The sequence below is a fragment of the Papio anubis genome, chromosome 1 (genome assembly GCF_008728515.1).
Source record: "Papio anubis isolate 15944 chromosome 1, Panubis1.0, whole genome shotgun sequence".
Taxonomy (NCBI): Eukaryota; Metazoa; Chordata; class Mammalia; order Primates; family Cercopithecidae; genus Papio; species Papio anubis.
The window spans coordinates 65,500,017-65,514,898 of record NC_044976.1 but is presented as its reverse complement, the minus strand read 5'-3'; the positions used below and the strand labels follow the sequence as shown (position 1 = coordinate 65,514,898).

The 14,882-nt window shown below is 37.9% G+C and overlaps 1 protein-coding gene across 7 annotated transcripts in view; it reads left to right on the top strand.

Annotated features, from left to right (window-relative positions):
- Positions 1 to 14,882, top strand: part of C1H1orf141 (chromosome 1 C1orf141 homolog) — a 62,384-nt gene that overhangs the window by 17,523 nt on the left and 29,979 nt on the right. For all 7 annotated transcript variants that reach the window (XM_009210366.4, XM_031669676.1, XM_017962296.3 and 4 more), the window contains 2 exons: positions 9,703 to 9,815; positions 13,567 to 13,634. In XM_009210366.4, the coding sequence (XP_009208630.2) occupies positions 9,703 to 9,815; positions 13,567 to 13,634 (181 nt within the window). The remainder of the gene's footprint in view (positions 1 to 9,702; positions 9,816 to 13,566; positions 13,635 to 14,882) is intronic.

Below are 14,882 nucleotides of genomic sequence, written 5' to 3'. Positions count from 1 at the left end.
TACGGTAAAATTACTTAATTCAAAAGGCAGAAAAAACAAGTTAATTACAAAGGAAAGGAAACAAAATCAGTTTTATAGATCTCTCTGCATCTCTGAGGCTAGAAAACAGTAAATTATTTCCAACTTTTGAACAGCATGGCAATTGAGGAATCCTCTATTTATGTGAAACATCATTTATGTATGAGAACAAAAGAGTTTTTTTTGGAAATGAAAGGTTTTAGAAAGTAATCTACCTATGTATTTTTTTTTTCTGTGAAAATTACAGGGAAGAGTATTTTCCCAAATTAAAATTAAATATGAATAAAATAAAGATCCCAAGCTGGGTATCTTATTACAGAAAAAATATTTTAAAAATTATTCTGTGATGCCACAATGTTCTGGGATTCTTTCTCAAAGCTGCCTTCCTATAAAAACATAAAACATTCCAAAGAATTTCCATAAGCAATTTCCAGTTGGGAAAGGGGAGCTTTCAGAGCAACCCCATGCTTCCATCTGAGCTTTACCCTTCCCATGGGTTTCTTTCCTTTTCATGAAAGTACCATTTCAATGACCTGTCCCAGTGATAAGCAGTCACCTTCCTATAATTCCAGCCTATGCAACTCAAAATCAAGGCCTTAATCTGTACTTCCCTTAGTTCAACTAAGACAGGTATAATTTCTTTTTTTTTTTTTTTTTTTTTTTTTTTTTTTTGAGCATCGAGTTCCTGTCAACTCAGGCTGGAGTGCAGGGCTTGATCTCAGCTCACTGCAAGCTCCTCCTCTCTGGTTCACGCCATTCTCCTGCCTCAGCCTCCGAGTAGCTGGGACTACAGGTAAACCGCCACTTCACCAAGGTTTTTTGTATTTTTAGTGAGACGGGTTTCACCGTTAGCCAGGATGGTCTCATCTCTCTGACTCAGGATCCGCCTGCCTCGCCTCCCAAAGTGCTGGGATTACAGGCTTGAGCCACCGCGCCCGGCCGACAGGGTATAATTTCACAGGACTTTTTTAAAATGTAAGAGCAAAAGCAGGCAGAGGGAAGAGGGGATCAATTTTTTTAATGCAAAAGGACAAACCGATAAAATTTACAAAAAACAGATTTATGATCTTGTACTGGTGAGCCCACCACATTTATAATTCCAAATTCTACTTCTCATTTCCTATGAGAACCTAGAGCTAGGAACATTTTTTTTTTCCATAGGTTATTGGGGTACAGGTGGCATTTGGTTACAAGAGTAAGTTCTTCAGTGGTTATTTCTGAGATTTTGGTGCACCCATCACCAGAGCAGTGTACACTGCACCCTATTTGTAGTCTTTTATCCATCATCCCCCTCCCACCCTTTCCTACAAGTCCCCAAAGTCCATTGCATCATTCTTATGCCTTTGCATCCTCATAGCTTAGCTTCCACATATCGGTGAGAACATATGATGTTTGGTTTTAGGAACACAATTTTTATTCCTAGCTCAGAGAACTGGTGCAGAAGATGATAATCTGGCTACTCCTTTTTTTCCTTTCTTTTTTTTTTTTTTTTTTTTTTTTTTTTTTTTTTTTTGAGGCAGAGTCTTGCTCTTTCACCCAGGCTGGAGTGCAGTGGCACAATCTCAGCTCACTGCAACCTCCCTCTCCTGGGTTCAAGAGATTATCCTGCTTCAGCCTCCCAAGTAGCTGGGATTACAGGTGTGTACCCCTGCACCTGGATAATTTTTTGTATTTTTCGTAGATACGGGGTTTCGCCATGTTGGCCAGGCTGATCTTGAACTCCTGTCCTTAAGTGGTGCACTCTCCTTAGCCTCCCAAAGTGCTGGGATTATAGGCATGAGCCACCATGCCTGGTCAATATGGACACTCTTATTGTTGAGTAATCAATCATCCTTTGTCTCTGATCCAAGAGTCTCATATCTTCTGCCAGCATTGATGAAACTGCCAGGTGAACTTGTTAGCTGGTAAGTAGGGTCAATCCCAGACTCAGTGGTTTTTAACACCTACTTCTAGGGAAGCTTAGGAGTAGAATAACTCATACTTGGATCCTCCTTAAAAACTGGTAAAAGTAATTGTAGCTCAGTCCCCAGTGAGGGTGTTATAGAACACCCTTATCCAGGTCTCTGTCAGCCTAGAAGAAAACTATATATCCATTTTATCTATCCTACAATTCTATCTGCTTCTAGATAGCAGAATTTATAATTTAGTTACACCTCAGCCAAATCAAAAAACTTAATCTATGTAATAAAATGGAAACTTTAAAAAATATGACAAGAGACTATATAAACCAGAAAAGAAAGTCAAGATCAGTTGAGGACAGGATTTATAAATAATTAATCTTATAAATCAAATGTATAACACTTAGTTTTTAATTCAATACATTTATTATAAACCATGTTAAGTATACATTTGTTGGAGAACTAAAAAAAAGAAAAGCTGTCAGTCTCCCAGTACATTCACCAAACTTTGGCTTTCCTCTCCTAAGCACACTGAACTTTTTTTTAAGACAGAGTCTTGCTCTGTTGCCGCCCAGGCTGGAGTGCAGTGGCATGATCTCGGCTCACTGTAACCTCCCTCTCCCAGGTTCAAGCGATTCTCCTGCTTCAGCCTCCCGAGTAGCTGGGATTACAGCCATGTGCCCCCCCACCCAGCTAATTTTTTGTATTTTTAGTAGAGACAAGGTTTCAGCATGTTGGCCAGGCTGGTCTCGAACTCCTGACCTTAGGTGATCCACCCACCTTGGCCTCCCAAAGTGCTAGAATTACAGACATGAGCCACTGCACCCGGCCTAGCACACTGAACTTTTAAGAGTACTTGGGAAACTTAGTATGTTTAACACCTCCCAAAAAAATGTTAAAATGACCACAGTTTGGAAAATTGAAGAGAAAACAATGGCAACATAAAGGCACAATATTGGTAATGAAGAAGAAGTTATAGCCATGGATATGGAAGACATTAAAATAATTATAATGAACGCTTTGTGTAACTACATTGCTTGACACGTGTGTAATAATGGATGAACTTTTGGGAAAATATGAAAGGGAAAAATCTCAACAAAAAAGAAAACATAAATAGATCAATAACTGTAGAAAAATTTGAGGAAGCAGTCAAAGAATTCTTTTACAAAAGTACCACTTTGAAGCTGTGTCAAGGGTGAGTTTCTTTGTAGTTTCAAAGAACTATTTAAATAGTTTTGGAACACAGACAAAGGTGAAACAGTTCTCAGTTCTTTTTTGCAAAGGTAGATTTGATCCTTAAGTCTGACCACAAGAATAGAAAGCAAATATAGATTTTTAAAGAAACATAAAATAAAATATTAGTTTTAACTATTTCATTGCTTATTCTTGATTCAGTGACATAAAAACATAAAGCAGGGCATGGTGGCTCACACTTGTAATCGCAGCACTTTGGGAGGCCAAGGTGGCCCGATCACCTGAGGTCAGGAGTTCAAGACCAGCCTGGCCAACATGGTAAAACCCCGTCTCTATTAAAAAGACAAAAATTAGCTGGGCATGGTGGCGCATACCTGTAATCCCAGCTACTCAGGAGGCTGAGACAGGAGAATAGCTTAAACCCTGGAGGTGGAAGTTGCAGTGAGCTGAGATCGTGCCATTGCACTCCAGCTTGGGCGCCAAGAGTGAAACTCCATCCCAAAAATAATAATAATAATAAAGCAGTTTTATATTTCTCTAATTTCGCCCTGATCACTTTGGTTATTAAAAGTCTGTCCAACTTAGTATTTTAATCTTACCCCTCGTCATGGCTTTCCCTTCCCTATACAAGCCAGTCTAGTGACACTGGAGGAGCTGAAATGGAGAGGGGTATGGTCAGTAATTTGATTCTTCTTGTTCCCTCATCTGAAAGTAGCAGGCTGATATGGTCCTCTTGTAGCACACCTCCTCACTCTTCTTCTAATTTCTTTTTCCTCTGATATGGGTACAGTGGTGTGCTAAAGCCAACTCCTACCAACTTATTAGAGATGCTGGTTGAATTTTCAGCAATTTTTTGAGATGTTTATTAAATACTCACCATTAAAAATTAAATTATATAAACTTAAAATTCAATGGCATACTAAAAATAAAGATAATACTCAGAACTCATCACTTCCTAATTATTGTACATTTTACTATTATCCATGGTTTTGAAGTTATTTACATCTATTATATCCATATGGTAGAAATTTGTATAAAAGTATGCTACTACACATCTCTTCCAAATTTCACATTTAATTATATCACCTTGGTAGAAATTGACAATGGGAGTATTTACACCACAGCAACTGGCAAACACTACAAATCAAGGCTTGAGTTGTTGTCTGTCTAGATTTAAGAAAGTGAGGAAGAAAATGTTAATGATGAAGATTAAACTTAAAAGTAAGTGTTACCAAAAAAAGTATGCCTTACCTATAGCCATTATGCTTTGAATAGCACAAAAAAATAAGGAAATACTCAAAAACTATTATTTGGTTCAACAAAGAGGTAGCTTACGCTATTGATGAATGAGTAAAATTCCACATTAGAACTACACCCAAACTCGAGGTTATTAAAAATTTACCAGCACACCCCCTGTATGGGAGTAAAGGAGGAGGGTGAGAGAAGACAAAATTTCTTATTAACTTTTCCAACTTTTTCCTTAGTCATCAATCATTTTCTGGCCAACTTTAGTCGTAAAGAGCACATGTGAGAGATCCTCAGAGGAACCCATTCTCCAACCAAGGAGAGCTTCCTTCAGCTACAACTCTTCAAATTCTTCATCAACTCATATACTCTCCAATATATGCCACAATTTCTTCTGCAAAGGATCCCCAAGCTTGCAGTCAGCAATCTGGGTGGAGTATCAGCAAAATGACCCAAACACAGTTACTATCTCAGTATCCATTTGACCTCCTATATTAGTCAGTTCAAGCTGCTATAAAGAATACCTTACTCTGTGTGGTTTAAATAACAGAAATTTATTTGTCATAGTTCTAAAGGCTAGGAAGTCCAAGATCAGTGTCTGGTGAGGACACTCTTCCTGCTTTGCAGACAGCTGTCTTCTTATTGTATCTTCATATGGCAGCAAGAAAGAGAGGGAGAGATAGCACCTCTTTCATGTCTTGTAAGGGCAGTAATCCCATTCATGAGGCTACACCCTCATGACCTAATTACCTCTTAAAGGCCGCACCTCCCAAAAACCATAACTTTGGGGATTTAGACTTTAATATATGAATTTGAAGGGGATACAGATATTCAGTCTGTAGAATTCCACCCTGTCCCCTCCAAATTTATATCTTTCTCACAAGAAAAATACATTCATCCCATCCCAATAGACCCAAAAGTCTTAACTGGTTCACCATCAACTCTTAAGTCCAAACTCTCATCTAAGTATCATCTAAATCAGATATGGATGAGACCTGAGGTAACAGTATCCTGAGGCAAAATTTCTCTCCAATTGTGAACCTGTGAAAGCAAACAAGTTGGATGTTTCCAAGCTACATTGATGGGATGGGTGTAGGATAGACATTCTCATTCCAAAAGGGAGAGATAAGAAAGAAGGGAGAAATGACAGGTTCCAAGTAATTCTAAAACCATGCAAGGCAAACTCTATGAGATCCTAAGGTTTGAGAATAATCCTCTTTGGCTTAAAGCTCTGCCTTCTAGATTCAGTAGACTAGTAGTGCTGCCTCCAGAACCCACTCAGGCAGTGGTCTCGCCTCTGAAGCTCTGTTTGGTGGGAGTTGCACACCCATGGCCCCACTGGGCAGGGATCTTACCCTTTGAAACAGAAATGGAGGCAGCCCTGTCCCCTGAGTGCATGCCCTCTGGGCCTGTTGTGGGAGTGGCAACCCTGATCATCTTTGAATTGCTTTTGAGGTCCTTCTTCCCTTGTCTTGAAAAACAGTGTACATTTATAGCTGAACAGCTGCATACAATAGCTGTATGGTCTGGTCCTGTAGAATCTGAGAAGTGCAACAGTCTTCTTTCATTTTGTCCCACTTTCTCTGTTTCCCTTAGTCCCAGCTGGCAGTGTTTCTGCTGGTATAATCCTATCTCTATTCCTGGCTTCTGTTGAGATGGCTGATTTGGTCCCTGGTACACATCCACACTGACCTACCTAGCAAATGGTCAACTTACAATACCTTTAGTGTTCTCTCCCAAGCATACTTTTTCATTTTTTGTAATATGGGCAGACTGAAAATTTTTCAAATCTTTAACTTCTGGTTCCTTTTTCCTTAACAATTTCATCTTCAATTAATTTCTCTCCTCTTGCATTTTACTATAAATATCAGTAGAAACCAAGTCACTCCTCAACACTTTGCTTAGAACTAATATCAGCTAACTATCCAATTTCATTGCCTGCAATTTCTACATTCTGCAAAATACTAAAACACAAACACAAGCCAAGTTATTTGCCATTTTATAACAAGGACCACCTTTCCTCAAGTTTCCAATGACATGTTCTTTACTTCCGTGTGAGATCTCATCAGAATGGCCCTTACCATCCATATTTCTACCAACATTTTATTCATAATTACTTATGTATTCTCTAAGAAAATGGATGTTTTTCTCTTTTCTTTTTGAGCCCTCACCAAAGTCACCTTTAATATCTCCTTCTTGGCAATGTCAGCATTTTCTAGCATGTACTTCCAAACTCTTCCAGCCTCTACCTATTAACCAATTCCAAAGCCACTGCCACATTTTCAAGTATTTGTTACAGCAGCACCCCACTGCTCATTACTAATTTCTGTCTTAGTATGGGCTGCTACAATAGCACACCATAGCCTGGGTGGCTTAAACAACAGAAATTTATTTCTCACAGTTATTGAGACCAGGAAGTCCAAGATCAAAGTTCCAGCAGATTGGGTGTCTGGTGAGGGTATTCTTCCTGGTTTGCAGTCAGCTGTTTCTTTGTATCTTCACTTCATGAGGAGATAGACAGAAAGGCAGATAGAGAGAGAAGGGGAGAAGGAGTTAGACCAACTCTTCTTAGAAGAACACAAACCCTTTTCATGAGGCTATACCCTCATAACCTAATTATCTCCCAAAGCTCCCACTTCCAAATACCATAACATTAGAGATTTAAGCTTCAGCATTTGAATTTGAGGGGGACACAAACATTCAGTCCACAGCATTTCCTCAGAAACTCAAATATCCTGGCCATGCCAAACAGTGTACTGCATGGTACCTACTTTATCTGCTTAATTTCACCTGCTCCAAATTTGACACGGGGCAAATCAGCAAATGTGGTGTCTAACAGATGTGCAGAGAAAAGAGGAAAAAGCCACAGCAGACCCTAACAGGTCAATGATTCACAATTCTGATATTTTTCTTTTTTCCGTCACCAGTTTTCTTTTATTTGAAGGCCTAAAAGAATCTCTTGCTCCAAGTATTGGTGGATCTTTGTAGAATATAGAGTATGTATTGCTCCTTTTTACTCAACTGTGGAGTAAAAAGTCACCTGGTCACCAATTCTAAGGCAACGGAATAATTGCCACTCAACAACTTATTTTAACAACATGAAATCCAAAACTATGTTAAATAAATATTACTTCACTATGACTAAGTGGAGTAAATTTCAGGAATAAGAATCAGTATCTTCATTTATCTCTATGACATTTTGTTGATCACTTTCTAAACTTTATTTTACATAATTCTTACAACAATCCCTTGAGGTAACTAACTATTAGCCTTATTTGACATATGAAGGACTGAGATTCATAGTATTCAATATTCTATGGAAGTTCACATAGAGTCAAGATGCAAAGTAAGGTCTAACTTCAAAGCCTATGCTCTTTGGTTTACCACAGGGAAATTCATATCTGAATATCTTTATATACTTTGCAAATGAATTTGAAAAAAATACTTTAGCAACATAAGTATTTTTAAGATAAAGATAAAATATTACCTCCTTAACAAGACTGTATAGCCAGCATCATCCTTAGAAACCCTTGACTCATTCTCATTCAAATTAGAAACAGAACAATGCCCATTCTCACTAGTATACTACACTCTTCTAGAAGTCCTTCCCAATGATATTAAATAAGAACATAAGATACATTTTTTTTGAAAGAACACATAAATTATTTTATGAAGATTACATAATTATTTATTAAAAGAGAATAAACTGAAAACCCATTGGAAAGTATAAGATGATAAGAAAGTTCAGTAAAAATTTACCAAAAATCCTATGCATTCAATAATTATTTTTTTTCTTTTGAGGCAAAATCTCTCTCTGTCGCCCAGGCTGGAGTGCAGTGGGACTATCTCAGCTCACTGCAACCTCTGCCTTCTGGATTCAAGCAATTCTCCTGCCTCAGCCTCCTGAGTAGCTGGGACTACAGGCACATGCCACCACACCCGGCTAATTTTTGGATTTTTACTAGAGATGGGGTTTCGCCATGTTGGCCAGGCTGGTCTTGAACTCCTGACCTCAGGTGATCCACCTGCCTCAGCCTCTCAAAGTGTTGGGATTATAGGCATTAGCCACTGCACCCGGCCTATTAGGCATTCAATGAATATTAAATGTGTGCTATGTACCAGTCATGCTATAGGTGCTAAAATACCACAGTGAATAAAACACATAAGTAGTCTGCCCTCAGAGTTTACAATCTAGGATAAAGTGGGGAGACAGATAATAAATAAACAAATGAATATATAATATAAATTCACCAGTGATGAATGCTGTAGAGGAACAGGGATTACTATTTTAGATGGGGGAAGTGGGATGGGCTGGAAAGATCTTTCTGAGGTGGAAATGTGAGTGGAGACTGAAATGAAGGAGTCAACCCCTTGTGGGGAGAATACTACAGGCAGAGGAAAGAGCAAAGTCCTTAAGTGGAGCCTAAATTCCTTTCCCTGAACCAAACAGCTAGAAAATTTGCTCAGCGTTCATGTGGAGGTGAGAGGTGAAGGGGTATGCAGAGAGGGGCCTGGAGTGGCAATCAGTGGAAATTCTGCTACTTAGAAATGAGAACTGGGGGGAAAGTTTCTGTCTGTTAGGGAGCATTTTGAATTTTACTCAAGTTTGATAGGAAACAGTTGAAGGAAATGATAGTCACATTTATATTTTACAAGTGTTGCTACGGCTGTGTTGCGAAGAGAATGTTGGGGACAAGCGTAATAGCAGGGAAAGCAAACAGAAGAAGGCTAGAGACATATGGAAGCAGTTCAGATGAAAAAGGGGTCTTGGACTTGGATGGGAGCAATGAGGAAAGAGGTGTTTGGATTTGGAATCTATTTCAAAGAAAGACACAGTAATATTTGCTGATAGGTTGGGAGTGGAAAAAGAAAGAGAAATAAAAGATGTCTGCAGACTTTTTGGCCTAAGCCTCTGGTTGACTGGAGATGGGGAAACCTGGGTGAGGAAAAGATCAGGAAGGAGGTGGAATCAAGAATTTGGTTTTGAATATGTTAAGTTCGAGATACTTACAATTAAGCTAAGTGCAGGAGTCATGTGGGCAGTTGGATATGTAAATCTGAAGTTCAGAGAAGAAGTTAGAGTCCGGACTGCAAATCTGGGACATCGGCCTATAGACAACAGTTACAGTGTGGGACTGGATTATATCCCCCTCCACTTTAAATGACTAAAACTAATATTTTCAGCTCCTATTTAAGCAGTCCAATGTTTCGCACTTTGTACTATGATAACATTAACATAACATCCAAGTCTGCGTAACTAGGACTTCACCACGTTTCTCCAAATTTATTTATTAGATTTATTTTGTAAATTTTCTCATTAATTTAAATTAATTTTTATTTCTTCCAGGCGTGCATCTTTCAAATGTGAGCCTGAACCTAGAAAGAGTAATTTTGAAAAGTCAAATTTAAAACCATTCTTTGTTCAAACAAATATAAAAAATAAAGAAAGTGAGTCAACAGGTAATGCTTTGTGTAACATATTTACTTCTTTGATTTATTAATGGGTGCTTTATTTACTTTATTGATGTGTGTCTTAAAAGTTCTTGATAATTTGATGTCTCTGTCAAAAGCATTTCCATGAACTATAAAAAAGAATTTAGTAAGAAGAGATGTTACATATCAGAATGGACAATTTATACAATTCACAAAATAGGAATATATTTTTATGTTTATAGAGTTATGTGTTTTTTTCTTCTAGAAACAAAATCTCTGAGTTTCCTTTCAGCTCAATACTGAGAATTTCCTTGTTATTGTTTTTTAAAAGTCAAGTATGACCAGCTTGCTTAATAGAAACTTACTCTCAGATTAGAAATTTTAGGAATCTGGCCGAGTGGACACAGTGGCTCACGCCTGTAATCCCAGCACTTTGGGAGGCAGAGGTGGGTAGATCACCTAAGGTCAGGAGTTCGAGACCAGCCTGGCCAACATGGCAAAACCCCATCTCTCCCAAAAGTAAAAAAATTAGCCTGGTGTGGTGGCGCATGCCTGTAATCCCAGCTACTCAGGGGGCTGAGGCAGAAGAATCGCTTGAACCCAGGAGGCAGAGGTTGCAGTGAGCTGAGATCATGCCACTGCACTCCAGCCTAGGCGACAAGAGTGAGACTCTGTCTCAAAAAAAAAAAAAAAAAAAAAAAATTTAGGAATCTGTGAGCTAGGAATCAGCATTATCAGTTCTCAGAGAATTTGAACATTTCGTGTTGCCTTAGTTTTTCTCTTTCTCTGGCATTATCAAACAATCATTCCATTGCATGATTCTCATCAACCTTCTCAACTGAGGTTTCTTGACTCCACATCACCCCATATTGCTTAATTTTTCTATTGTGCTTCATAACCTGATTTCTCAAAGAATTTGTTACACACACTGTTATTTTACTTCTCATGATTCACTTTCATGATGTCATATTTCCTTATGTGTCTTATTATCTTTGAATGTGTGCTGGACACTATTTGGAAAATTATCTTTAGGAACAATTTGAGAACTAGGGTGATGGTACCTTACTCCAGAAAAGATTTTTTTTCTTTTTTCTTTTTTCTTTTTTTTTTTTTTTTTACTGTTTATGCCAGGTATCTGGAGGCAGTACTTGTCAGAACATACCAAAGCATTCAAGGTGTCACTTTCCCTAAAACATCCAGGTGGCAAGCTTAACTATTCTAGTTCACCCTAAGGATGTAACCCTTTTGGATCCCAGGTAAAATGAATAGGTGTGGGGTTTTTTTGTGGAGGAAGGAATGTGGAGAACATATTAAATACCAAAACTTTGGACCTTTGGCCAGCTTTTTGTTTTTTTCTATCTCAAGCCATGAAGCTTCCAAAACTTGATCTTACTTTCACATCACAAATACCCTCAGAGAAAAAGCGGCTTGGCATGTTGGGCTTACCTATCTGAGTTCTTATCTTCTCCTAGATTTAAGACCAGGGGTCCCTTATCATCTTTTAAGTCTATGATTCTCTTTAGACTTTAAAAAATAGTCCATCTAGCCTTTTAAGATGTTTTCAGCAGGAGGGCTGGTACTAATTACCTGGCCTTCCATAATGGTAGCAGAAATCTGTAATCCATTTTCTTTCCTTAAATCATATAGAGATCTTTTAAAAGTAGGCTGATCCTGATTAAAGCCTCTTCAGTGGCTGCTCACTGTACTTAGTATGAAACTTGTACTCCTTACAAAGGCCTGGCTGAGCACAGTGGCTCATGGCTGTAATCCCAGCACTTTGGGAGGCCAAGGCAAGTGGATCACTTGAGGTCAAGAGTTTGAGACCAGCCTGACCAACATGGCGAAACCCTGTTTCTACTAAAAATACAAAATTAGCTGGGCATGATCGTACATGCCTGTCATCCCAGCTACTTGAGAAGCTGAGGTAGGAGAATCCCTTGAACCAGGGAGGCAGAGGTTGCAGTGAGCTGAGATTGCACCATTGCACTCTAGCCTGGGCAACAAGAGTGAAATTCCATCTGAAAAAAAAAAGAAGAAAGAAACAAAGACCTGTCTATTGTGACTTTTATGTGTGTATTCAACCTCATTCCCTACCTCCCTGGCCTTCATTTAAATTGCATCTTCAACCAGGTGGGATGGTTCACACCTGTAGTCCCAGACCTTTGGGAGGTCAAGATAGGCAGATCACTTGAGGTCAGGAGTTCAAGACCAGCCTGGCCAACATGGTGAAACCCCATCTCTACTAAAAATACAAAAATTAGCCAGGTGTGGTGGTGCACACTTGTAATCCCAGCTACTCGGGAGCCTGAGGCATGAGAATCACTAGAAGCCAGGAGGTAGAGCCTGCAGTGAACCAAGATGGTGCCACTGCACTCCAGCTGGGTGACAGAGCAAGACTCCATCTCAAAATAAATAAATTGCAACTTCATTAGCCTCTTTTCAGTACAACTGCCAGATTTCCTGAGAGGAATATATATTTTCCCCTCTGCCTAAACACTCTGATACTCTATTCATGCTGCTTACAGCTCATTTGCATATTTGGTTAAATGTCATCTGTTCAGAGAGGCCTCCTCTGACTACCCTTTCAACAATATACCTCTTTTATGGTTCTCCCTCACCAAAATGTGTTTATTTCTGTTACAGAATAAATTTCAATTATTCACCCCTTGGTTTTTTTGTTGGTTTTCTTTTCCTGACAGGGTCTCACTCTGTTGCCCAGACTGGAATGCAGTGGTGTGATCACAGCTCACTGCAGCTTTGACCTCCCTGGGCTCAGTAATCCTTCCACCTCAGCCTCTTGAGTAGCTGAGACTACAGGCACACCACCACACTCAGCTAATTTTTGTACTTTTTTTTTAGAGACAGGGTTTCACCATGTTGCCCAGGCTAGTCTCGAACTCCTGGGCTCCAGTGATCCACCTGGCCTGGCCTCCCAAAATGCTGGGGTTATAGGTGTAAGTCACTTCACCAGTCCAACATCTTGTTTTTTTTTTTTTAATCTTCCGTATTACCCACTAAAATGTATGCATCATTGGGCAGGAGTCACAATTCCAGAGTCCATCAGTGCCTGGCTTATAGTAGTTGATCAACAAATAACTATTGATTGAATGACTACCAGACTCCGTATTAAATTTGTTACATCGATTATCTCATTTAACTCTGAAAGTATTTCTATAAGTGCTATTGTTTCCAGTTAACAAATGAGAAAAGTAAGACTCATAAATGTTAAGTAACTTTCCTATGGCTATGGCTACGTAACTCACACAAAAAGGTGCAATTTGGACCCAGGCTATCTAAGTCCAAAGTCTGTATGGCTGACCCCTGCACCATACTTACTTTAAGGATATCCATTGGATGATAATTCAGATCAACAAAACTCATAACTGAATATGAGAGAAATGTAGGTAGAAGAGACCATTTCTATTTCTCTTTTCAAAGGAATTAGCCAAAATATTTTTTGAATAACACATACGATTCTGTTTTATTTAGAAATCCATCATTTTCCAATACAATATAGCTTTATTGTATAAACAGTTAATAGTTGTAAAAATAGTAAATAATTGAAAGTTATAGTCTGTTAATAGAAATTCACTTTTAGGGCAAATTATTCTAAAATAGATTTAGCTCTAACCATGTACAAGCAATGCATATGTAAGCAAATAAAATTACTCATTTACATTTCTTAAAAGTTTACTGCAGTGGAGACAATGGTTGATTGGGTTTAATTAGAAGTAACTTAATAGCATGGAAATACTTATGTTTGAGTTTGTTTCTTTAGAGCCAGTAGAAGAACATCTAAAATCAAGATCTATTAGACCCTATCTTTATCTTAAGGATACAACTGAGGTAGGTGTAATTTGTATACTCCATAAATACTTAATAGAAATTCAAATTAGTCCTAATAATTTTATATATGCTCCTACAAATCCCAAATTCAAGTGAATTTTAGGATTCAAAATGATCAAATGTTAAACTGATTTCATCTTTGATATTACGTAAAACTTTATGTATGGAGACATTAGAGAAGATAATATATTCTTTGTTGGAGATATTTCAATACAGTAGAGATTGTTGAATATGATAAGGACTAGCACTTATAAAGTCAGTTAAGACAGAGCATCATAAAAATCATACATGTATAACTTAAACATTCAAATTTATCAAATAAAAATATATATCATTTGTTAATCTTTTAATGTGTAACCAAAACCTTGTTTTGCTTGTTTTGAGCATGCTATGTATGGTGGTAAATCAAATTACATAATTGCAACAGCAACTACCACAAACAGGTTTGGAACCAACACTACTGACTCTTGATAATCACTGAGCAGAAGTTCATGGGCATGCTGGAGTGACTAGCTTTGAGCATTGAGAGTGCCTTGAACATCATTCAGTAGTATTTATCTAGGAAACTATGGAGATAAATTAAACCAGAGAATTAGCAAGGGAAAGTCACTTTAGAGAGTCTCTTAGGTATTAATTTTTGTATTTTATATATACATATATATAATATATAAAGAAATATGGAGAATCTTTTCATTTACATTATAGTAATGTCTCTGTAATAATCATTACAGAACAAAGTGTAATGTGCTTGGATTATCTTTCTTCTCAGTGGGTACAATTTAGCAACAATGGACTCTTTTTTCACTATTACTAAAAAAATGCCATGTTTTAGTTTCCCTCATATTTGGACCTTAACTGTCTAGTACAACAATGGACTCTTTTTTCACTATTACTAAAAAAATGCCATGTTTTAGTTTCCCTCATATTTGGACCTTAACTGTCTAGTACACTTTTATGTTTTTTCTTGGAATTTGTGATGGCCTTTCTTTTTTCTTGTGGGAAACGATGATAATAATAGCAAACATGTAATTGCATATGTGCCTCAAGCACTGTTCAAAGAAAAATTACATCCTCAACAACACAATGACGTAAATACTATTATCCCTGAGAAAAAAGAGGCACAAGGAAGATAAGCAAATTTCCTGAGATCAATGTATAAGAACCAGGAAGAACCCAGCAGTTTGATTCATGCTTATTGTCACTGAGATCTGCAGCCTCCAAACAAGAAGCATGTAACTTTATTATCAT